Genomic DNA, 26,688 nt, shown 5'->3' on the forward strand with positions numbered 1-26,688 from the left:
GCAAGAAATCCCACTTATTAAACCTGACAGGGCACACCTGTGAAGTGAAAACCATTTCCGGTGACTACCTCTTGAAGCTCATCAAGAGAATGCCAAGAGTGTGCAAAGCAGTCATCAAAGCAAAAGGTGGCTACTCTGAAGAACCTAGACTATAAGACATATTTTCAGTCGTTTCACACGTTTTTGTTAAGTATATAATTCCACATGTGTTAATTCATAGTTTTGATGCTTTCAGTGTGAATGTACAATTTTCATAGTCATGAAAATACAGAAAAATCTTTAAATGAGAATGTGTGTCCAAACTTTTGGTCTGTACTATATAATCAAAAGATGTCAGCAGAACATCGGATGGAGTCAGTTTATTATCTGCAATGGAGCAGCTTAACATTGTATGTACCTTTGACATTGCTATGTAGTCCAAACCATCAGAGCAGTTAAAGACCACACACTGCACGGCCAGCGCCTTGGCCAAATCTTTGGTGGTCTCAGTTTTTCCTGTGCCGGCCGGACCTTCTGGAGCTCCACCAAGATTTAGATAAAAAGCACCGATCTACCAATGAAACATGAAAGAACTGGTATGAAATATCAATAATAATTGCTAATAAGTTTCATGCATCATACAAAAGTCAAAAACATTTCTGAGCATAACCCATCACATCATAGCAGAGTCCGCTAGCATCGGTCAGTGAGCGGAGTGATGACCAGGCGTGGGGAGCTGCCCAGGTACTCATAGGCGGACTTCACATTGCAGTTGATGATTCGCACTCTCGCATTCTCATTCTCCCAGTAATAGCGGAGTTGGGCAAGCCACCGGAAGTCTGTTCATGAGAAACTCCTGAGGAATGTAGGAAAAGATAGTCAACCTCTAAGACACTGCAGAATCACAAGGGAGAGTTTCTAAAGGGAAGGCAAATGCACATACATTATAGGACAAAACTCCTAGTCACCGAATTCTGCTTTTTTCATTTAGTCCCATTGCCCACGGTGTATAACATCCGGACTCTCAGCCCCCAGTTTATAAAATCCGGCCTCTCGCCTCCCCCGGTGTATAACATCCACCCCTCGCCCCTAGTTTAGTATAACATCTCTCCCCTCGCCCCCCCCGCCAGTGTATAAAATCCATCCCCTCAACCCCACTGTATAACATCCAACCCCAAGCGCTCCATTGCATAACATCTGGCCCCCAGGGTATAACATCCGGCCCCCAGCCCCGGTGTATAACATCTGTCCCCTCGCTCCCTCCCCCTGGTGTATAACATCCGGCCTCTCGCCCCCCCGGTGTATAATATCCGTCCCCTCGCCCCAGTGTATAATATCCGTCCCCCCGCCCCTGGTGTATAATATCCGTCCCCTCACCCCTGGTGAATAATATCCGTCCCCTCGCACCTGGTGTATAATATCCGTCCCCTCGCCCCTGGTGTATAATATCCGTCCCCTCGCCCCTGGTGTATAATATCCGTCCCCTCGCACCTGGTGTATAATATCCGTCCCCTCGCACCTGGTGTATAATATCCGTCCCCTCGCCCCTGGTGAATAATATCCGTCCCCTCGCCCCTGGTGTATAATATCCGTCCCCTCGCCCCTGGTGTATAATATCCGTCCCCTCGCACCTGGTGTATAATATCCGTCCCCTCGCACCTGGTGTATAATATCCGTCCCCACGCCCCCCGGTGTATAATATCCGTCCCCACGCCCCCCGGTGTATAATATCCGTCCCCTCGCCCCTGGTGTATAATATCCGTCCCCTCACCCCTGGTGTATAATATCCGTCCCCTCGCACCTGGTGTATAATATCCGTCCCCTCACCCCTGGTGTATAATATCCGTCCCCTCGCACCTGGTGTATAATATCCGTTCCCTCGCCCCTGGTGTATAATATCCGTCCCCACGCCCCCCGGTGTATAATATCCGTCCCCTCACCCCGGTATATAATATCCGTCCCCTTGCTCCTCAGTGTATAACATCCAGCCCTCGGACAGTATAACATCTAGCCCCTCGTACCCCTAGGGTATAACATCTGGCCCCTCGGCCTTGTATAACATTAAGACTCTCGCCCCCCACCAGTGTATAACATCAATCCCCACGCCCCCCGGTGTATAACATCCGCCCTCCCATGCTGTGTGCTGTTACTAACATATGACAGAACGGCTGGTGGTGCAGAGCTCTCTGATACCAGCGCGGTCCTGTAATAGGAGCCACCGGGGTAACAAGTCTGGATATTACATTTCTTCCCTCCTAAATCTTCCCCCATCACATGTGAGTGATATTATTAAGGAGTGGAAGGAACTGCAGCAACTCAGGAGACCCCAGAACATTACAGAGCGGGGTCACTGAGTGCTGAGGAGCAGAGGGCAGAACGCTCTCCTGACTCCATAACTGCAGAGTCCAGATCTACTTTGGTAACAACATCACCACAAACACTGCGCCCCCGCCTGGAGCTTTATGGCCGAGCAGCTGCATGCAGCCTTACATCACCAAGCACGATGCCGAGCGTCGGATGGAGTGGTGTGAAGCCGCCACCACAGGACTCTGGAGGAGACCTGTTCTGTGCAGTGACGGATCACACTTCTCTATCTGGCATCTGATGGACGAGTCTGGATTTGGTGAATGCCAGGAGAACGTTACCCTATTAACTGCATTGTGCCCGCTGGGCAGTTTGGTGGTGGAGGTATGGCCTTGTTTTTAGGGGGTGGTCTAGGCCCCTTAGTTCCAGTGAAAAGATATCTTAATGCTTCAGCACAAGACATTTTAAACAATTGTAGCTTCCAACCCTAAGGGAATAGAAGAGCAGAACTGTTTCCCACACGTTCTCAACCTCAACCCCACTAAACACCTTTAGGATGATTAATTAGAACAAATACTGGAGAATGGCAGCATAAATATGTCACCGCCACATAGGGAAGAGCAATGTCAGGCACACATCAATTACATTGCCATATGTCTGCTCAGGCTTAGAATGGCTGACCACTCGGAGAATGACATAATACCTACAAAGAAACCGAACAAAAGGTCATTAAAGGAATTGACATAAAACCCCTTTATTAGTCCATCCATGGTTATAGAACGACACTGCACAGAGGAGAGCACACACACCATTGATAGAAAATATTACAAACCGCACCTAGGCCATCCAAACCACTGACTATAAAGAAGATCAATTGTGGCAATGAGTCATATACAGGGGATGCCGACACCTACAGATGCCAAAACATTCCTATATAGGGACCACCATCTCAATATGCAGAAATGACTACTGCCCCATAGACGTCATTGTAAGTACACCCCAAGATTGCTTTACTGTGACAAGATCAATTGTGTCCTATGAAAACTCAAAGAAAAGAGGGGGGAACATAACATATGACGCGCCCCCTGGGACATATTCCGTTTTGAGGGGAATACCCGGCACCGGATCAGATGGGGGGGGGGTTGTAGTCTCCGAGCGGCTGTGACCCGGTCCCGTGCCCAGGGCGTCAAGCTCGGGGTTATGTGGCAGTCTTTACTGATGTTATTAAAGTTCGTTGTGTCGACTACGCCACCCGTTGTGATGCGGTCACTGTGGCCGCCGCTGCAGCAGGGTCCGCTGAGGCTGATGGTGGATGCGCAGCTTGGTGGGATAACCCCCAACGGGAGGGGTATAGCCTCAGAGGGGACAGGCGCAGAGGATGGGGGTTGTGGTGGTGCGGTGCAGCCGGTAATGATGACAGACTCGGGTAGTGCAGTTAAGGGTCTTTACTTACTGCAGATGTTCCTGGTCACTCTAGCTCCAAGTGACCTCCCGAGCCGTGCTGCGTCCACCAGGTCCTGGATCCGGCCAACCCCCAAACAAGTCCGGAGCGTGGCCCTGAGCTCTCCCTCTGTCCTTCCTTCAGCCGTCCCCACCAGTGATTCACCTAAATCCAGCTCCCTCGGGCCTTCTGTTGGGCAACCTTTGGCCTCAGGTTCCCTGACCCTCCATGTGGTGTGCCTTCAGGGTGAATGTAGTGGGTGACCGTGACAGACTCTGCCCACGGTCTCCGGTCTCTGGCTGGGGAATGTCTTTACCCCCACCAGCTTGGGTTCCGGTACCCTTCTGCTGACTCCTCACCCGGTGTTCTTATTTGGGTTCTTGGGTCCCTTCTTTGTCCCCCTCTGGGTCTTTCTGTACTCCACTCTCTCACTCTTCAGGCTCAGGTCTGTTCTGCTCCCTTGCTGCAGGCTGACTTCCTCTGCAGCAGACTTGTTCTCTGCACTGACTGACTTGTGCTCAGCGTCTGACAGGCTCCTCTGCGTCTGACCCTGATCTTTGATGGTGCCCACCTTATATACACCCTCTATGTGTGAGCTCAGGTGACCAGCACCCAATGAGCTCCTATCACTACCCAGACTGCTCCCCCTATCTGCCCCTACACTACATGGGATGTTCCTCCCCCCTCCCACTCCAGCCAGGAACAGGCTCGGTCGCACCTGCACATTTCCTAGTGGGAGTGCCGTCGGCCTGCTCCTCTGGAATGGGATGTATGTAGTGCATGCAGTCTATCTGAGCTCAGTTCCACACTCCTTCCTTACCCGGGAGTGGAATATCACACCTCTGGGTTGAGGTGCAATACTCCTGTAGCAGCCGAATCCTCAGGGTGCTACATTCCCCCCTGGTAAATCACAGCACGTCCTCGGGCTGCAAAGACAAAAAACACCAAAACATACAACATTTTTATAAACATGTAAAACATATTAAATATTATACGAAATACTATATAAATATATATATAAACTTTTTCAGGTAAACAACATTCTCGTCGTCTCTTTCTCTCTTCTGTTCCTCTGGTCACCGTGCAACTCGTGACCAGGTAGAGTGCGACAGTCTTTTAGAAAAATGGTTTTTCCTATAAAACCGGTAGGGGGCGCTTTAGCAAGCGCAACTATGTACAGGGAAATTTTGGCCGTTCTCAGTCCCCGGCCAGGTAAAGGGAAAGGGATGGCTGCTCACAGTCCTCAGCCTGGTATGGAAAGGGTTACAGGTAACAGTTCGCTGGTCCCAACGGGGACTATTTTAGCAGCAACAACAGTTCCAGTTTCAGTTTCAGTTCCGATTCACTGTGCCCCGACAGGCAACTATATACAGTCTCCTGCTCTGCCGCACTCAACGGCGTCTGCCTCCTGCTCTTATCTTACGGCTGGTGGTTTCTTCAGACCCGTCCGGGTCCTCTTGCTCCTCCTCCTCGCACCGCAACTCCTCCTCCGTCAAGCGATGCACGTGGAGGGCGTAAGGTCCCTTGGCACACTTGTGCCGGGTGAACGTTACCTCATCACCGACGTAGAGGTCACGGCCTTTGTGACCCTCTGGCAGGTGAGACTCGACATCCCGTCGGGTAACGAAGACGTCACCCATGGTGTTCTGGTCCTTTATGAAGCCCCACCCATGCTGCGCATTAAACTTTATTACCGTCCCGATGGTACGGGGACGATCTGCTGCACGGGGGTCCCTTCTGGTCCGACTCTTTTGCTCCGCGCTGCGGGTCTGGGCCCATTGCTCTTTGGCCTGCCTCTCCTCCCGCTCTCTCTTGAACTCTGCCAGCTGTTGACGGCAACACTCTGTGCGCGCTGCTGCAGCTGCCCGAGTCTCTCCGGTGAACCCCATCAGATCTTCTCCCTTGGGGTCCCACGCAAATTGAGCCTCTTCTAGGGGAGGCGAGACCCGAGTCACGGGCTTTGGAGCCGGGATCAGGGGCTCACACAGGGGACCTAGTTGCTTCTGCCGCTCCAGCTCCAAGAATCCTTCGGGCCAGATGAAAGGCCGACCGTCCGGCCACGTTAGCTGGCTGAAGGGGTCCTCTCCCAGATGTGGCACCCTAGGTATTACGGGCGCGGGCGCGGTGGTGGTGGCGCCCGGGTTGCCCAGGCCTTGCGGCCAGGCCTGGGGCACCTGGAAGGTGAAGGGCACCGTTAGGACGGCGGCGCCCTGGGTTACCTGGCCTTGCGACCAGGCCGGAGGCTCCGCGGAGGTAGATGGCTCTGCTTTGGATGCGGCGCCCGGAAATGCTAGGCCCTGTGACCAGGCCGGAGGCTCCTCTTCCGGCGCCACGCTCCGGGTCACGATGCGTGACGTCATCGGGGTCGCGACGGCGGCTTCCGGTCGGGGCCTAGTCGGTGGCGGTGTCATGGCGGTCTCGGGTACGGCCGGGGGACCTTCGGGCTCTGCGACGGGGAGCTGGGGCAGGTAAGCGGTCTTCCGGTATGGGGTATAGGCATCCCCCTTACCTGCTGCCATGCGTCTCGCTCCCTCTTCTGCGCCGTCTCCGGCCTTGGGTCCTCCCGCATCATCCGCAGAGGCAGTCGATGTCTTCTTCCAAGGGAGCGGGTTAAGTGGACGGGTTCCAGCTTGCTGGGCCATCTCCCGGCCCCACTCCGCCAGGATCTCCCTCTGCACTCGGGCCATCCTTCCCGCGAGGCCCTCCAGGGCACTCCGCGCGCACTCCCGATCTCGGGGAAGCTGCGCCAGGATCTCCGCTAAGCCTAGCGGGGTTGTTGACTCCAGCAGGCTCCTGACCATCGGGTCGGTGCTGCTCTGCTCTGTTTCCGGCAGGCTCCTGGCCAGCGGGCCGGTGCTGCTCTGCTCTCCTCCTTCTTCCTCCAGCAGGCTCCTGGCCAGCGGGCCGGTGCTGCTCTGCTGCCGCTCCATTCCCGGGTCCACTCTTTCTCTCCTCGACTCCGGGTGAGCTTCTCCGCTACTCCTCATTAGACCTCTTGCCTCCGGGTGCGCTCGTTCTACACTGCTCCAAGCGACACCCATCTTTGCTCTTTTCTTTCGTCTCCTCCCACTTCGAGGGCGGTCCCGGGGCAACTCGGTGACTGTCAGCTCCAGGGGGAGTTCTTTCACGCTGACAGACACCTCCAGCATCACAGTCTCTGTTGGTGGGGGCGGTTTCCACTTTTGGCGCCATTTTCTGTCCTGGCCCACGATGGGAGGTGGCCTCCTGCCCTCCTTTGGCACGCCCATAATGGCGTCCGCTGCTCTTCCAAGGCGGGAAATCTGCGGTTTTGGCGGGAATCGCTTCCCAGTGGCGGGAAACTCTGCAGATGGCGGGAACGAGCTGGAAATGGCGGACAATCGGCGGGAAACGACTGGTGATGGAGTCCGATGGCGTGGACCCTCCGGAACCGGCAGGAGTCTTCTTTCTGAGGTAAACTTGCACTTTTCTTCAGGCACGCAGTACCCGGATGTTGCGGGCACGTAATCCTGCCGACTACGCCAAAGTTGACGCGCCCCCTGGGACATATTCCGTTTTGAGGGGAATACCCGGCACCGGATCAGATGGGGGGGGGGTTGTAGTCTCCGAGCGGCTGTGACCCGGTCCCGTGCCCAGGGCGTCAAGCTCGGGGTTATGTGGCAGTCTTTACTGATGTTATTAAAGTTCGTTGTGTCGACTACGCCACCCGTTGTGATGCGGTCACTGTGGCCGCCGCTGCAGCAGGGTCCGCTGAGGCTGATGGTGGATGCGCAGCTTGGTGGGATAACCCCCAACGGGAGGGGTATAGCCTCAGAGGGGACAGGCGCAGAGGATGGGGGTTGTGGTGGTGCGGTGCAGCCGGTAATGATGACAGACTCGGGTAGTGCAGTTAAGGGTCTTTACTTACTGCAGATGTTCCTGGTCACTCTAGCTCCAAGTGACCTCCCGAGCCGTGCTGCGTCCACCAGGTCCTGGATCCGGCCAACCCCCAAACAAGTCCGGAGCGTGGCCCTGAGCTCTCCCTCTGTCCTTCCTTCAGCCGTCCCCACCAGTGATTCACCTAAATCCAGCTCCCTCGGGCCTTCTGTTGGGCAACCTTTGGCCTCAGGTTCCCTGACCCTCCATGTGGTGTGCCTTCAGGGTGAATGTAGTGGGTGACCGTGACAGACTCTGCCCACGGTCTCCGGTCTCTGGCTGGGGAATGTCTTTACCCCCACCAGCTTGGGTTCCGGTACCCTTCTGCTGACTCCTCACCCGGTGTTCTTATTTGGGTTCTTGGGTCCCTTCTTTGTCCCCCTCTGGGTCTTTCTGTACTCCACTCTCTCACTCTTCAGGCTCAGGTCTGTTCTGCTCCCTTGCTGCAGGCTGACTTCCTCTGCAGCAGACTTGTTCTCTGCACTGACTGACTTGTGCTCAGCGTCTGACAGGCTCCTCTGCGTCTGACCCTGATCTTTGATGGTGCCCACCTTATATACACCCTCTATGTGTGAGCTCAGGTGACCAGCACCCAATGAGCTCCTATCACTACCCAGACTGCTCCCCCTATCTGCCCCTACACTACATGGGATGTTCCTCCCCCCTCCCACTCCAGCCAGGAACAGGCTCGGTCGCACCTGCACATTTCCTAGTGGGAGTGCCGTCGGCCTGCTCCTCTGGAATGGGATGTATGTAGTGCATGCAGTCTATCTGAGCTCAGTTCCACACTCCTTCCTTACCCGGGAGTGGAATATCACACCTCTGGGTTGAGGTGCAATACTCCTGTAGCAGCCGAATCCTCAGGGTGCTACACATAGATATGGAAAGAACATAGGAATATGGTGAAATGTATGAAGGTGCTCGGCATACTGAGCTGTGATATCTGTAGAGGGACGGACTCCATATTAACATCCTGGATATGGATTAGAATAGGAGGCCATAAAAGCCCCTGTAGGTGTAATGTGGAGGGGGCACAATACCTTTCTCCATGTAGTGTATAATAAATAGAACATGGTATTGGAAAGTTTGCTGCCAGCCATGATGTTTGCACAAACCTGTTTCGATCATTTCCCTGACCACGTCACGAGCGTGCCCCTCTATGGTGACGAGAGCCCCCAATGTGCTGCGAGTCTGCTGGGACAATTTGCCTCCTCGCAAATTGCTCCAAATACCCAGATGTACCTCTATAAAACCCTGCTACAAACAGCATGGAAAACTCAATGCAGATGGATTCATTTTATGCTGGTATTATGGGAAATCCCATACAATGTCTTCCCTTATTGGTAGATATGACGAGAGTAGAGATGAGCGAATGGATTTGCAGGACTCTGGTCCAACAGTCCGGTCAGTATTCCACGGCCGCAGGACCGGAGCCCCGTGAACCGGCATCTCCGGCTCCTCTTTTGATGTCGATGTCATAGTTGTGGTGTGAGGCACAAATGACATCACGCCTGGCCGGCTAATCAAAAGAGGAGCCAGGGATGCCGGCATGTAAGAGGCGGTTAGCAAGGCTCCCATCCAACAGCCACAGACTACTAACCTGCTCTCTTAGACCAAGGTCCTGCAAATTTAGTTGCGCATCTCTAGACAAGATGCATGAATCAATGCAAAATCCCAACAATACTATGGAGCCTTTTGGGTACCTTCAAGATATTGAGCCGCTGTACAACTGCAACCCCCAGGAGAAGACCCCTGGGCAAGAACACTACATGGGCTCTTTGCAGTCTAATAACGTACTGTGAAATAAGCTGCTTGCATCTTTGGATGTGAATGTGGGTCCCCTTACCTCTGTTGCACCAATGGTATATCCCCCCCTGGAAACTCCTATAAGCTGCGTCTCTGGGTATGACAGTCTATTAGCAGGAGAACTCATGAAGTCTGTCTATGAATGTATATATATGTATTTCTCCCAGAAAATTATTACAATTACACGTTTTGTTGTTCACATGTTTATTTCATTTGTGTATATTGGAACAACACAAAAAGAAGATATTAGTCAACAATTTTGGTTCTCAAGTCCTCAGACAGTTCTCTTCTCCTCTTACTGTTCTCCCTGCTTAGTGTGGCACGTAACAACGCAAAGACTGAGTCAACTTTTCCCCTTTGTATCAGGTTTCAGGTGTGATTTTCATATTGCCCGCACCTTTTACTTGCCACAGGTGAGTTTGAACGAGCATCACATGCTTGAAACAAAATTGTTTACCCACAATTTTGGAAAGATGCCAACAATTTTGTCCGACCCATTTATGGGGTTTTGTGTGAAATTATATCCAATTTGCCTTTTTTTGTGTTGTTCCAATACATACAAAGGAAATAAACATGTGTATAACAGAAAATACACATGCAATTTTTTATGGAAAAATACTTCATTTTCTGGAACAACTTCAAGGGTGCCAACACTTCCGGCCATGACTGTTTATAGTGAAGCAACCTTGATCAGTAAAGGAGCTTATGCCGTACCTCCGGGCCACTGCCGATAGCTTCATGCACTTCACTTGTCCAGAACATGAGACACACAGAGCACGACCTGCCCGGCCATTCCCTCACCCAGTCTTTTCTTGCAGTCGCAGGGTATGCCTTTTAAAAAAGAAAGTTAAATTACGTTGACAGAAGCATTTAAGAGAGGGACAACCTTACTAGTATTATCTAGCAAATTCATTTCTACCGATTGCAGGTAGAAGATCTGCTACCTGGCTCTATTGCAAGAGATACATCATCCACAAATCATTCACTGCCGCCAAATAATCTTATACAAATATAAAAGAACTAGATGGTGGCCCGATTCTAATGCACCGGGTATTCTAGAATAGGTATGCGGCCGACCGGGTGCAATCAGCAGAGCTGTGTTTAAATTTGGCGCCAAAATCGCTGATTGGTCGCGTTCGGCAACCGCGACCAATCAGCAAAGCGGTGTTTAAATTTGGCGGCAATATCGATGATTGGTCGCGGGCGGCGGCCGCGACCAATCAGCGAACCGTGTTAGTGAGGACTGGAGAGCGTGTTTAAATTTGGCACCAAAATCGCTGATTAGTCGCGACCAATCAGCCGAGCGGTGTTTAAATTTGGCGCCAATACTGCTGACTGGTCATGGCCGCCGACCGCGACCAATCAGCAGAGCGATGCAGAGTGGGGTTTAAATTCGGCGCCAAAATCACAGATTGGTCGCCGGCCGTGACCAAACAGCAGAGCATTCTTTAAATTTGGTGCCAAAATCGCTGATTGGTCGAGGCCGGCGACAGCGACCAATCAGCAGAGCGTTGTTTAAATTTGGCGCCAATCTCGCTGATTGGTCGCGGCTGGCGGCCGCGACCAATCAGCAGTGCGGTGTTTAAATTTGGCACCAAAATCGCTGATTAGTCGCGGCTGGCGGCTGCGACCAATCAGTAGAGCAGGGTTTAAATTTGGCACCAATAATGCTGATGGGTCTTTGCCGGCGACCGCGACCAATCAGCACAGCGGGGTTTACATTTGGCCCCAATGCTGCTGATTGGTCTCGGCCGGCGACCGTGACCAATCAGCAGAGCGTTGTTTAAATTTGGCACCAAAAACGCAGATTGGTCGCGGCCGGTGGTTGCGACCAATCAGCAGAGTGAGGTTTAAATTTGGCGCCAATACTGCTGATTGATCTCGGCCAGCGACCGCGATTAATCAGCAGAGCGTTGCTTAAATTTGGCGCCAATCTCGTTGATTGGACGTGTCCGGCGTCCGCGTCCAATCAGCACAGCAGTGTTTAAATGTGGCGGCAAGATCGGTGAATGGTCGCGGCCGCTATTTAAATGTGGCGCCCAAATCGGTGATTGGTTGCGGGCAGCGGACGCGAACAATCAGCAGAGCGGTGTTTAACTTTAGCGCCAAGATCACTGATTGGTCGGGTGTGGAGAGCGCGACCAATCGACCAATCAGCGAATCGTATTGGTGAGGAGCGGGGAGCGGAATCGTATTAGAGAGGACAGGGGAGCGCCCCTGCCTGTGCGGCTACTTCCGCTGCGAGAACCCGGGACATGAGCGGGCGCTCGGAGCAGAAGTATCCCGACCCGCAGCGCCGCTCCCCGGTCCCCCCTTCACACCCTAGCCGCTGATGTCCCCACAGTATCCGCATTGTGTTACAAAGGTCCGGACATTTGTGTTCAAAATCGCTGATTGGTCGCTGGTGCTGCCCGCGACCAATCACCGATTTGGGCGCCAATTTTAAATATCGGCCGCGACCAATCACCGATCTTGGCTCCACATTTAAACACCGCTGTGCTGATTGGTCGCCGACGCTGGGCGCGACCAATCACCGATTTTGGCGCCACATTTAAATTTAAATAGCGGCCGCGACCAATTGGATGTCAGCGCCGCTCCCCGGTCCTCCCTTCACACCCTAGCCGCATGGATGTCAGCGCCGCTGCCTGTGCGGATAGTTCCGCTGCAAGAACCCGGGACATGAGTGGGCGCTCGCAGCAGAAGTATCCGGACTCGCAGCGCCGCTCCCCAGTCCTCCCTTCACACCCTAGCCACTGATGTCCCCACAGTATCCGCATGGTGTTACAAAGGTCAGGACATCTGTGTTAAAAATCGCTGATTGGTCGCTGGCGCTGGCCGCGACCAATCACCGATCTTGGCGGCAAATTCAAACACCGCTGTGCTGATTGGTCGCCGACGCTGTGCGCGACCAATCACCAATTTTGGCGGCACATTTAAATAGCGTCCGCGACCAATCAGTACAGCGGTGTTTAAATGTTGAGCCAAGATCGGTGATTGGTCGCGGCCGATATTTAAATTTGGCGCCTAAATCGGTGATTGGTCGGCGGCAGCGTCAGCGACCAATCAGCGATTTTTAACACAAATGTCCGGACCTTTGTAACACCATGCGGATACTGTGGGGACATCAGCGGCTAGGGTGTGAAGGGAGGACCGGGGAGCGGCGCTGCGGGTCGGGATACTTCTGCTGCGAGCGCCCGCTCATGTCCCGGGTTCTCGGAGCGGAAGTATCCGCACAGGCAGCGGCGCTGACATCCATGCGGCTAGGGCGTGAAGGGAGCACCGGGGAGCGGCGCTGACATCCAATTGGTCGCGGCCGCTATTTAAATGTGCCGCACAAATCGGTGATTGATCGCCGACTTGGCCCGCAACCAACCACTGATCTTGCGGCCAAAGTTAAACACTACGGTGCTAATTGGTCGCGGATGCTGACAGCGACCAATCACCGATTTGGGCGCCACATTCAAATATCGGCCGCGACCAATCACCGATCTTGGCTCCACATTTAAACACCGCTGTGCTGATTGGTCGCCGACGCTGGGCGCGACCAATCACCGATTTTGGTGCCACATTTAAATAGCGTCCGCGACCAATCCGCACAGCGGTGTTTAAATGTGGAGCCAAGATCGGTGATTGGTCGCGGCCGATATTTGAATGTGGCGCCAAAATCGGTGATTGGTCGCTGTCAGCGTCCGCGACCAATCAGCACCGTAGTGTTTAACTTTTGCGGCAAGATCCGTGATTGGTTGTGGGCCAAGACCGCGACCAATCACCGATTTGTGCGGCACTTTTAAATAGCGTCCACGACCAATTGGATGTCAGCGCCGCTCCCCGTTCCTCCCTTCACACCCTAGCCGCATGGATGTCAGCGGCGCTGCCTGTGCGGATACTTCCGCTCCGAGAACCCGGGACATGAGCGGGCGTTCAGAGCAGAAGTATCACGACCCGCAGCGCCGCTCCCTGGTCCTCCCTTCACACCCTAGCCGCTGATGTCCCCACAGTATCCGCATGGTGTTACAAAGGTCCGGACATTTGTGTTAAAAATCGCTGATTGGTCGCTGGCGCTGCCCGCGACCAATCACCGATTTGGGCGCCAAATTTAAATATCAGCCGCGACCAATCAGCACAGCGGTGTTTAAATGTGGAGCCAAGATCGGTGATTGGTCGCGGCCGATATTTAAATTTGGCGCCCAAATCGGTGATTGGTCGCGGGCAGCGCCAGCGACCAATCACCGATCTTGGCTCCACATTTAAACACCGCTGTGCTGATTGGTCGCGGCTGATATTTAAATTTGGCGCCCAAATCGGTGATTGGTCGCGGGCAGCGCCAGCGACCAATCAGCGATTTTTAACACAAATGTCCGGACCTTTGTAAGACCATGCGGATACAGTGGGGACATCAGCGGCTAGGGTGTTAAGGGAGGACCGGGGAGCGGCGCTGCGAGTCCAGATACTTCTGCTGCGAGCGCCCGCTCATGTCCCGGGTTCTCGGAGCGGAAGTATCCGCACAGGCAGCGCCGCTGACATCCATGCGGCTAGGGTGTGAAGGGAGGACCGGGGAGCGGCGCTGACATCCATGCGGCTAGGGTGTGAAGGGAGGACCGGGGAGCGGCGCTGACATCCATGCGGCTAGGGTGTGAAGGGAGGACCGGGGAGCGGCGCTGACATCCAATTGGTCACGGACGCTATTTAAAAGTGCCGCACAAATCGGTGATTGGTCGCTGTCTTGGCCCGCGACCAATGACTGATCTTGGCGCCAAAGTTAAACACTATTGTGCTGATTGGTCGGGGACGCTGACCGCGACCAATCACCGATTTGGGCGCCAAATTGAAATATCGGCCGCGACCAATCACCGATTTTGGCGCCAAATTTAAATATCGGCCGCGACCAATCACCACAGCGGTGTTTAAATGTGGAGCCAAGATCGGTGATTGGTCGCGGGCAGCGTCGGCGACCAATCAGCACAGCGGTGTTTAAGTTTTGCGCTAAGATCAGTGATTGGTCGGGTCCGAAGACCGCGATCAATCATCGAATCGTCTTGGTGAGGACCGGGGAGCGGCGCTGCCTGTGCGGCTACTTCCGCTGCGAGAACCCGGGACATAGCGGGCGCTCACAGCAGAAGTATCCCGACCCGCAGCGCCGCTCCCCGGTCCTCCCTTCCGCATGGAGGTCAGCGACGCCGGCGGTCCTTCCGCTGCTACCGGCCGGGAGATGAGCGCCTCGCGGCGCTCATCTTCCGGCTGCATCTCCATCCCGCAGATGGGTCCGTCGGTCGGGTTCCTTCTGCTGTTGCCGGCCGGGAGATGAGCGCCTTGCGCCAGTCATCTCCTGGCTGCATCGCCGCTCAGCTCCGTCCCGCAGATGAGCCGCTAACGGCCGCCATCTTTTTTTAGAAATCCCCCGGCGCTGATTGGCCGCTGCCGGACCAATGAGCGACGCGGGATTTCCTGGACAGACAGACACACAGACAGACAGACAGACGGGATAAGACGATTATATATATAGACTAGATTAGTTCCAATTAATGCTTTTGGTCTGTAGGTAGATCCGTACCATTCGTGACCGAGCAATAACATCATGCACGCTCCTTAACATGACATCTTCCCCTTGGATGAGCCACTTCTCCACGGCCCCCCGAGCCTCGGAGGTGGAGATGGTCTGGATGAGCTCTACGCGTTCCCCCTCGGTGCTGTACATGGCTTTGATGTCCAGGTTAGGAAGGAGCTCCAGCTTTGCTATGCCTTCAAAGCCCTTCTTTAGATGTGGTTGGACCCGCAGAGGATCTTTAGTCTCAGAGAGAATTTCTAGCATTTCATTGTTGTACAGGAAGAAAAAGCTAAAGCGAAAATGCACAATATGATAAAGATGTCATTAAAGTATTGGGTCAGGCGCCATTTGTATTAGTGTCTATGTGAGAAAATAGAAAAGCAAAGCTTTAAAGTAAAGATTCAGTCCCCATACACATTGGATTAAAATAGTTTAAACCTGACGATTGCAGCAGGACCGGCCTACCCACTGATGTGTATGGGGGTCTCCTGACTCTCCCCCGATAGAGGATGTCAGGGCCAGAAGGATCGGGCAGATGGGATTTCAATACCCGGTCTTTTGGTTCTCAGGGGAGATAACCCGCTGCCGGAGGTGTCCAGTACCGACTTTCTCCTCTCTCCCCATTAAAACCACATGACTGTTCAGCAGAATAGGTGGGAGTCAGGAGAAATAGCCAAATAACCATTCAGACCACGGGTATCTCATATGTCATGCGTATGGTTAGCTTAAAGGGGCTATCCAGCTTTGGGAACTTTTTTTTATTTAACTGAAATGTGTATTCCCATCTCCAGGATTCTACCCCAATATGTAGTATGCGTAATAATAATAATATTAGCAAATACCTCCAATTAGAAGTTTAGTATAGTTCTTCTGATTTGTTTTGTTGCTTACCCCATGTGCAGGGCATTGCAGTAGCTTAGGTTACGACCACTAGCAAATAACTGTCACTATATGAGTGGTCGTAACCATGGATACCGAAGCTACTGCAATGCCTTGCACATGGGGAAAGCGACATAGTGAATCAGAAGAACTATACTACACTTCTAATTGGAGGTATTTGCTAATATTATTATTATTACTACGCCTACTACATATTGGGATAGGATCTTGGAGATGGGAATACCCATTTAATTGCGAGTATTTGCGACAATTCAGTTTCATTAAAAATGTTGCACCGTTAGGCTTTTTGTTTCCTGCACATTCAGCTTTGATGTGATCTGTGGTCATAAATCGGCTAAGAGGAGCTGAAAAAAGACAGATTAAAAATAAGTCCAATAGCCAGCGCAACACAGAGCCAATAGAAGGCAAACAGTGCAAAATTATTAATGAAATCCAATTACAAAAATGATTTCAATGCGTTTAAATAAGAAAAAAAAATATTTAAGGAATATATACAATCATTGCAACAAGTGAAAGGACTATACCGTGGGAAAAAAGCCTCTTCTTCTCCAGATAGGCATTCAGCCCTTTCATGATTTTATCCAGAAGCACATTGCTGTCCTGAAGTTTCTCCAGAAGTCCGGTCAGAGAAGTGGCGCTTAAAACCTAAAACAAAGTAGATAGCCCATAAGTAAGATTCCATTATATAGTTATAGAGACTGAAAAAAGGTCACATTCATTGACTATTGTGCCAATAGTTTATATTAAAAGAAAAATTAGAACCTATTTGGATAGAAAATAGAAGATGCGGGAGGCTGGAGTCCAGGCAGTGCGGAGCCCCATAACCCGGGATCCTTGTGATGGAAGCATCAGGACACGGACTCTTGGAAAACATCAATCCTGGATGCAAGATGACCGTGCTTTCTTGTATCAGTCCACCATGAAGCATCCATTTACCTTCGGGTCTTTAACGCAATGTTTCATGATCTCTCTCCAGTTTCTGTCCACAGTCTGGAATAAGCGTCCTTCTTCAGGCATTTGCTGCATGATGTCCTCAGAAGAGAAGATTAAAGCCACTGGGTCGGCACCTTCAGCCATTCATCAATGGTTTCCTGGATCCTTATCAGTCGTTCCTCCCATTGCTTAAAGGAGGAGAGCAAAAAGTTAATTACACATAAAATGAAAAGGATAGAAAAAAAATGCTATCATTTTAGAAGATAAATTATCAATGGATATGAATTCTGAATTGTTGGACATTTGTAGGGAAAGTTTGGTGAGACTCCTTGATACCATCCCCTTTACATGTAAGCTGGAGCCGCATGTAACTTTAGCCTCGGAGATCCTAATGAAACCTTAGCTTCTGCTAATAAGCAAGTGAAGATTTTAAGCTGAGTGACAACATTTACTGTGGGTGGGAACTCCTTAATCCCTTCAGGACCGGATAATTTTTTGTTTTGCATTTTTTCCTTCCCTTCTTCAAAAAGCCATACATTTTTTAATTTTTCCATTGATATAGCTGCAAGAGGCTATGTAATGTGCTGTAGCTTAACCCCTTCCCAACATATGACATACTGTTAAGCCATATGCCATGTTCCTGCAGATGTGCAAAATTTGGACCTGGGCCCCCACCAGCATGTTGGTCAGATGTATGGGCCCTTGTAGCATTCTAGATCCGATAATGATGCGCGTGTTCGTCCCTGCCTTGGATGTTTCCCATTGTAGCCCCATCCTATAATAATGTCTCTCATTCTAGGCCCCTTCCTGGTATAATGTTCCCCATCCTGCGCCCCTTCCTGTTATAATATCCCCGATCCTGGGCCTCTTCCTGTTATAATATCCACCTTCTGTGTATAATACCCCCCATCCTGAGCCCCTTTCAGCAATAACGTCCCAATCCTGGGCTCCTTCCTGGTATAATGTCCTTGGTCCTGGGCCTCTTACTGTAATAATGTCCCCCATCCTGGCCCCTTCCTGTAACAATGTCCCCAATCCTGGTACAATGTCCCCCATCCTATAACAATGTCCTCCATCCTGGTATCCTGTCCCCCATCCTAGGCCCCATTCTGGTATAATGACCTCCATCCTTGTGCCCTTCCTGGTGTAATGTCCTTCATCCTGGCCCATGTCATGGTATAATGACCCCCATTCTGGTATAATGCTCCCTATCCTGGGCCCTTTCCTTGTATAATGTTCCCCATCCTGGGCCCCTTCTTTATATAATGCTCCCCATCCTGGGCCCCTTCCTTGTCTAATTCTCCCCACCCTGAGCCCCTTCCTTGTCTAATGCTCCCCATCCTTGGCCCTTTCCTGGTATAATGTTCTGTTGTTCTTTTGTAATACATTAAATAAACAAAAATAAATGATTCTTCTTACCTTCCTGCGCTCCCACGACATGCGGCGTCTTCTTCTGTAGCTGATTTCAGTGTGCCGGCAAGGGCAGCGCATGACGTCACTTCCATGCGTCGCTCGTGACTGGCACGCCGACATCAGCTACTGGCCTTTGATTGGCTGGCGGCATGCATTGCAGCTCAGGGACCCGGCATGTCCCTGCGCAGCAATATACTTCAGCCGAATGTGCGTCCTCAGACTGTGGAAGTGCCATACATATATGAGATGGGAATACCACTCTGCCACTGTGCGCTCCTTTATGCACTTTACCCTCCTTTTTGGCACTCTTTGTGGTAAGAGACTACCTTAAAAAATGTTTTATGTGACATGTATCTGATTATTTGTGGGCAGGAGCATTATTTAGATGGATACCTGATGCATATGGCAAGTGTAAATCCAATGACTATGGAATACTTATGGATTACTTTTTGATATATTATTACACTCATTGGATTGTCTTGATATACTAACCTTATGCTATATTATCTATATTGCTCATGTCCCACTGTGACCATATGCGTGACCATATATGTATACTTTGTAACATATCTTGCTACATTGGTAATCTAATTAGTGTCTTTATACTATCCGTATTATGTCATTTCTCTTTTTACTATGTACGTTTTTTAACTTGATGGAATAAAAATTTATATTTTTTACGCCAATTAACTCTTTCTTCTCCTATGTACCCATGTGTTTCATGAGTTGGCTCAGTTTGGCAAATCTGGGATATATTTCCCCCCGGATATGCCAACTTTACCCCTATAGGGTCTATTTAGTTGTATCACTCTGAGTCTATGTCTGATCCAGAGATACAATAATGAACATGAATCCTTATATATCACGGATCTTGCAGCCGCCTTTACCTGCTTGGACATAAGTGTTACATAGTTACATAGTTTAAAAGGCCGAAAAAAGACAAGCGTCCATCCAGTTCAGCCTATTTCTTGTGCACTGCAGCTATTCCGCAGCGTTGATCCAGGGGAAGGCAAAAAAAAACCATGCGGTATAGGCCAATTTACATCATTGAGGAAAAATTCACTTCCCGACTCCAATCTGGCAGTCAGATTAAATCCCTGGATTAATTAACTATCACTAAGCATAAGACGTAATTTTATTGTTCTCAAGAAAGGCGTCCAGTCCTCTCTTGAACTCATTAAGTGAGTTGGACATCACCACTTCCTCTCCCAGAGAGTTCCAGAGTCTCACGGCTCTGACCGTATAGAATCCCCTTCTATGCTGGTGCAGGAACCTCCTTTCCTCCAGACGCATAGTGTGCCCCCTCATCTTTGTCACCATCCTTGGTATAAACAGGTCATGGGAGAGATCTCTGTACAGCCCCCTGATGTATTTATACATGTTTATGAGGTCTCCCCTAAGCCTTCTCTTTTCCAACGTAAATAGGCCTAATTTGGACAACCTCTCTGGGTATTCTAGTCCCTCCATTCCCTTTATTACCTTAGTCGCCCTCCTTTGTACCCTCTCTAGCTCCAATATGTCTTTCCTGAGCACCGGAGCCCAGAACTGTGCACAATATTCTAAGTGCGGCCTTACCAGCGCTTTATACAGAGGAAGAACAATGTTCTCATCATATGCCCCTATTCCTCTTCTGATGCATGCCATGACTCTATTTGCCTTCGCAGCTGCTGCCTGACACTGGGCACTCCAATTTAATTTGCTGTTAACCAAGACGCCCAGGTCCTTCTCCATGTCAGATTTCCCCAACGGTTTCCCATTTAATATGTATGGGTGACTGCTGTTTTTCTTTCCCATGTGCATGACCTTACATTTATCGTCATTGAACCCCATTTGCCATTTTTTGGCCCAACTCCCCAATTTATCTAAATCCTCCTGTAGCTGTGCCCTATCCTCATCTGTATTAACTACTTTACAAAGTTTAGTATGCAACCCTTCCACTAGATCATTAATAAATATATTAAATAATATAGGGCCCAAGACAGACCCTTGAGGCACCCCGCTAGTCGAGACGCAGTTATAAAAGGAATCCAATTTGTCCGCATTAATCAACTGCAGGGCATCTTGATTGGCAAATAGATTGATCACTTTGGGGTACCAAGTGTTCAGCAACTTTTCTTCTGTCTTGGCACAAGCCAAGGATACGCTGTTCCTCAGGGATTCACATTCTACAGGACCCCTGGACCTGACAAAGATTAAAGATTATATACAGTATACATATATATACACACATATACAGTATACATATATACACACCCATATACAGTATACATATATACACACATATACAGTATACATATATACACACACATATACAGTATACATATATACACACCCATATACAGTATACATATACACACACATATACAGTATACATATACACACACATATACAGTATACATATATACACACATATACAGTATACATATATATACACACCCATATACAGTATACATATATATACACACATATACAGTATACATATATACACACATATACAGTATATATATATACACCCATATACAGTATACATATATATACACACATATACCAGTATACATATATATACACACATACAGTATATATATATATATATACACACTTATACAGTATACATATATACACACCCAGTATACAGTATATATATATATACACACCCATATACAGTATATATATATATATATACACACCCATATACAGTATACATATATACACATATATACAGTATACATATATACACACATATACAGTATACATATATATACACATATACAGTATACATATATACACCCATATACAGTATACATATATACACACATATACCAGTATACATATATATACACACATACAGTATATATATATATATATACACACTTATACAGTATACATATATACACACCCAGTATACAGTATATATATATACACACCCATATACAGTATATATATATATATATACACACCCATATACAGTATACATATATACACACATATACAGTATACATATATACACACATATACAGTATACATATATACACATATATACACACATATACACACACATACCAGTATACATATATATATACACACGCCCATATACAGTATACAGTGCTGGCCAAAAGTATTGGCACCCCTGCAATTCTGTCAGATAATGCTCAATTTCTTCCTGAAAATGATTGCAATCATAAATTCTTTGGTATTATTCTCTTCATTTAATTTGTCTTCAATGAAAAAAACACAAAAAGAATTGTCCTAAAGCCAGATTGGATATAATTCCACACCAAACCTAAAAAAGGGGGTGGACAAAAGTATTGGCACTGTTTGAAAAATCATGTGATGCTTCTCTAATTCGTGTAATTAACAGCACATGTAACTTACCTGTGGCACCTAACAGGTGTTGGCAATAACTAAATCACACTTGCAGCCAGTTAACATGGATTAAAGTTGACTCAGCCTCTGTCCTGTGTCCTTGTGTATACCACATTGAGCATGGAGAAAAGAAAGAAGACCAAAGAACTGTCTGAGGACTTGTGAAACCAAATTGTGAGGAAGCATGAGCAATCTGAAGGCTACAAGTCCGTCTCCAAAGACCTGAATGTTCCTGTGTCTTCTGTGCGCAGTGTTATCAAGAAGTGTAAAGCCCATGGCACTGTGGCTAACCTCCCTAGATGTGGACGGAAAAAAAAATTGACGAGAGATTTCAACGCAAGATTGTGCGGATGGTGGATAAAGAACCTCGACTAACATCCAAACAAGTTCAAGCTGCCCTGCAGTCCGAGGGTACAGCAGTGTCAACCCATACTATCCGTTGGCGTCTGAATGAAAAGGGACTGTATGGTAGGATACCCAGGAAGACCCCACTTCTTACCCCAAGACATAAAAAAGCCAGGCTGGAGTTTGCCAAAACTTACCTGAGAAAGCCTAAAACGTTTTGGAAGAATGTTCTCTGGTCAGATGAGACAAAAGTCGAGCTTTTTGGGAAAAAGCATCAACATAGAGTGTACAGGAAAAAAAAAGAGGCATTCAAAGAAAAGAACACGGTCCCTACAGTCAAACATGGCGGAGGTTCCCTGATGTTTTGGGGTTGCTTTGCTGCCTCTGGCACTGGACTGCTTGACCGTGTGCATGGCATTATGAAGTCTGAAGACTACCAACAAATTTTGCAGCATAATGTAGGGCCCAGTGTGAGAAACCTGGGTTTCCCTCAGAGGTCATGGGTCTTCCAGCAGGACAATGACCCAAAACACACTTCAAAAAGCACTATAAAATGGTTTTAGAGAAAGCACTGGAGACTTCTAAGGTGGCCAGCAATGAGTCCAGACCTGAATCCCATAGAACACCTGTGGAGAGATCGCAAAATGGCAGTTTGGAGAAGGCTCCCTTCAAATATCAGGGACCTGGAGCAGTTTGAAGTGACCGCGGGCAAGGCCGCGCATTGGTATCTATGATCTGGCCCAGCAAGATCCCCACACACAGACTCTATCTTGACAACCGTATCTTTACTCGCATACATTTTTAACACAGCAAAGAAAAAAAAACAATAAATGACAACCGTAAATATGCACAGTAATAACGTGTACTGATAAGCTGACCCTCACTGTCCCTACTCACACGTTACCAGTCCTTTACTCCAGAAGGATGTGTCCCCCGTCGCAGGCCTGTCTGTCTTTGCAGGAAGGCGTCCCAGCCGGAGAAAAAAACAGGAACAGCAGAATTCGCGGAAACAAAGGAAGGGATACTTCGGCCTCTCGCCAGAGGTCCCGCTTACAGTCTCTCTGATCCGGATAGAAGCTCTGGTGGGTCCCCTTATGTAGTCCACACTCCAGTAGCAGGGAGTGTAACAGCTGAATCCTTCAGCAGTGCAGGAGCTGGGGAAGGCTCCGAGGATATGGTGTCAGATAGAAGAAATCACGTTGAGAGTCTCTCCTGCGCCACACACGAGGGCCTGCACACCGTCCTGGCTCTTTTCACAGACCACAGCAGACTCTACGCGCGCTTTTTCCTGCTTCCCACTTTGGTCACATGACTCTCTGGGGCGGGACACAGGAGGCTCAGTCTTTTTCTCTGTCATCACACCCTGCGCAGGTGCAACCTCTGGCCACAAGGTGGCAACATCATCCTGTGTAATCACTTCTGTAACAGGCTCTATATCAATTATCACAGAACAGCCAGAGACGGCCAGCTCACTACAAGTTTGCCAAAGAAGAATGGTCTACAATTCCAGCAGAGCATTGTAAGAAACTCATTGATGGTTACCGGAAGCGGTTGTTCGCAGTTATTTTGGCTAAAGGTTGTGCAACCAAGTATTAGGCTGAGGGTGCCAATACTTTTGTCCGGCCCATTTTTGGAGTTTTGTGTGAAATGATCAATGATTTTATTTTTGCTTCATTCTCTTTTGTGTTTTTCCTTGCAAGCAAATTAAATGAAGATAATAAGACCAAAGAATTTGTGTATACAGTATACATATACACACATCTACAGTATACATATATATACACCTATATACAGTATACATATATACACACCCATATACAGTATACATATATACACAGTATAGATATACACACACATATACAGTATACATATATATACACACACATACAGTATACATATATACACACCCATATACAGTATACATATACACACCCATATACAGTATACATATATACACACCCATATACAGTATACATATATATATACATACAGTATGCATATACACATATACAGTATACATATATATATATACATACATATAGAGTACCCTCTGTCTGAAGCCTTTATAGTCTGCGCTAGTGCGACACGCCTGCACAGTCTGGCTCCAGACTGAAGAACGCATGGAGCCGTTACAGGTAAGAGGAGTGTATGGTGCTGGAGATCACGGTATGCGTATACACTGAACACATACCGCGATCTCTGGCGCCATACTTACATACTTACCTGACCGGGATGAGCGTTACCGCGGCGCTTCTGTTCGGTCCGGAGTCCGGGGGAAGAGGGAGGCATTGAAATCGGCACATGCGCATAGCGCTATCCGGCGCCATTTTACTGAAGACACATTTGCAATGTGTCTTCAGCAAAATGGAGCCGGACAGCGTGGTATGGGCACACGCGTACTTCGGCGCCGCACTCCTCCCCCGGCCTCCAGCAGAACGGGAAACAGCGCTGGAGCACAGGGAAGAAAGGTGAGTATAAGTGTTTATTTTCTTGTATGTGTGTGTAGCATGATAGGGATGAGGGGTGCCATACATACCAGGATTGGGGGGTGAGGGGTGCCATACATACCAGGATTGGGGGGTGAGAGGACCATACATACCAGGATTGGTGGGTGAGGGGACTATCCATACCAGGATTGGGGGGTGAGGGGTGCCATGCATACCAGGATTGGGGGGTAAGGGGACCATGCATAACAGGATGGGGGGTGAGGGGACCATGCATAACAGGATTGGGGGTGAGGGGTGCCATGCATAACAGGATTGGGGGTGAGGGGTACCATGCATACCAGGATTGGGGATGTGAGGGGGTACCATAGATACCAGAATAGGGATGAGGGGGTACCATGCATACCAGGATTGGGGGTGAGGGGTACCATGTATACCAGAATTGGGGGGTGAGGGGACCATGCATACCAGGATTGGGGGTGAGGGGTGCCATGTATACCAGAATTGGGGGGCGGGACCATGCATACCAGGATTGGGGATGAGGGGTGCCATGCATACCAGGATTGGGGAATGAGGGGTGCCATGCATACCAGGATTGGGGAATGAGGGGTGCCATGCATACCAGGATTGGGGAATGAGGGGTGCCATGCATACCAGGATTGGGGAATGAGGGGTGCCAAGTATACCAGGATTGGGGGTGAGGGGTGGCATGCATACCAGGATTGGGGGGTGAGGGGTGCCATGTATACCAGGATTGGGAGGTGAGGGGACCATGCATACCAGGATTGGGGAATGAGGTGTGCCATGCATACTAGGATTGGGGGGTGAGGGGACCATACATACCATGATTGGGGGGTGAGGTGTGCCATGCATACTAGGATTGGGGGGTGAGGGGACCATACATACCATGATTGGGGGGGTGAGGTGTGCCATGCATACCAGGGTTGGGGGGTGAGGGGACCATACATACCATGATTGGGGAATGAGGTGTGCCATGTATACCAGTATTCGGGGGTGAGGGGTGCCATGCATACCAGGATTGGAGAATGAGGGGTGCCATGTATACCAGGATTAGGGGGTGAGGGGACCATGCATACCAGGATTGGGGGGTGAGGGGACCATGCATACCAGGATTGGGGGGTGAGGGGACCATGCATACCAGGATTGGGGGGTGAGGGGACCATGCATACCAGGATTGGGGGGTGATGGGTGCCATGTATACCAGGATTGGGGAATGAGGGGTGCCATGCATACCAGGATTGGGGAATGAGGGGTGCCATGCATACCAGGATTGGGGAATGAGGGGTGCCATGTATACCAGGATTGGGGGTGAGGGGTGCCATGCATACCAGGATTGGGGGGTGAGGGGTGCCATGTATACCAGGATTGGGAGGTGAGGGGACCATGCATACCAGGATTGGGGAATGAGGTGTGCCATGCATACTAGGATTGGGGGGTGAGGGGACCATACATACCATGATTGGGGGGTGAGGTGTGCCATGCATACCAGGGTTGGGGGGTGAGGGGACCATACATACCATGATTGGGGAATGAGGTGTGCCATGTATACCAGGATTGGGGGGTGGAGGGACCATGCATACCAGGATTAGGGGGTGAGGGGTGCCATGCATACCAGGATTAGGGGGTGAGGGGTGCCATGCATACCACAAGAGGATGGGGGCAGCACAAATACCAGGATGGGAGACCATATACCAATAAAAATGCTCGCCACCCGGGCGTAGAACGGGTTCAATAGCTAGTACATATATACACGCATATATACAGTAATACAGCATATACATACACATATATACTGTATATACACACACACACACGCACATATATATATCTGGCGACAGGGCCCCGCTGCGTCCTCTGTGTCTCTGTACAGATATAAGTGTAACACGTACTGGATCCAGCACAGGTGACAGTCTGCCATAGAGCTGACGTGCAGTACATACACTGTGTTATAGGGGGCGCTCACCTGTGCGGACCCCGCGCTCCGGCCGCTACTTCTCTGCTCATATAAGGTCTCTCTTTCTGCCATTAAATAATTCGGTTGTCATGGCAGCGGGGGTGGGGCGTTGGTAGGGGGCGTGTCTGGTATAGGGCAGATTGGGGCGGGGCTGTCATGCAGTGCTTGTCTCATCGCTGTAATTTCCTGCTGATGCCACCTGGTGGACAGCATTGGTCAGTACGCGCTGAGAATGCTCACATGGTGGGGGAGGGGCAGCTTATATATGTATATACACAGTCACAATGCAGTTAGGGTTATGTTCACACAGTGTTTTTTTAAACGATTTTTCCACATTATAAAACTC

The 26,688-nt window shown here is 49.7% G+C and overlaps 1 protein-coding gene across 1 annotated transcript; it reads right to left on the reverse strand.

Annotated features, from left to right (window-relative positions):
• Positions 1-249: 249 nt before the first annotated feature.
• LOC141219427 (dynein axonemal heavy chain 12-like) lies at positions 250-26,434 on the reverse strand. The gene is made up of 6 exons (XM_073666140.1): positions 26,352-26,434; positions 16,806-16,990; positions 16,394-16,514; positions 14,976-15,258; positions 10,139-10,255; positions 250-835 (listed from the first exon to the last, which is right to left on the reverse strand). The coding sequence occupies exons 4-6, from the start codon at positions 15,231-15,233 to the stop codon at positions 776-778; spliced, it is 435 nt and encodes a 144-aa protein (XP_073522241.1). The 5' UTR covers positions 15,234-15,258; positions 16,394-16,514; positions 16,806-16,990; positions 26,352-26,434; the 3' UTR covers positions 250-775.
• Between the last annotated feature and the right edge of the window lie 254 nt (positions 26,435-26,688).

The sequence above is a fragment of the Phyllobates terribilis genome, unplaced genomic scaffold, assembly GCF_046119375.1.
Source record: "Phyllobates terribilis strain yellow unplaced genomic scaffold, ASM4611937v1 Scaffold_273__1_contigs__length_2535887, whole genome shotgun sequence".
Classification (NCBI taxonomy): Eukaryota; Metazoa; Chordata; class Amphibia; order Anura; family Dendrobatidae; genus Phyllobates; species Phyllobates terribilis.

Excerpts from the sequence above, each read along its gene's own strand:
- LOC141219427 (XM_073666140.1), bottom strand. The coding sequence starts at position 15,233 with ATGCTAGAAATTCTCTCTGAGACTAAAGATCCTCTGCGGGTCCAACCA. Across the intron at positions 10,256-14,975 it reads TTATTGCTCGGTCACGAATG|GCATACCCTGCGACTGCAAG; the intron begins GTACGGATCTAC and ends CTTTTTTAAAAG. Across the intron at positions 836-10,138 it reads CTATCGGCAGTGGCCCGGAG|GAGTTTCTCATGAACAGACT; the intron begins GTACGGCATAAG and ends TACATTCCTCAG.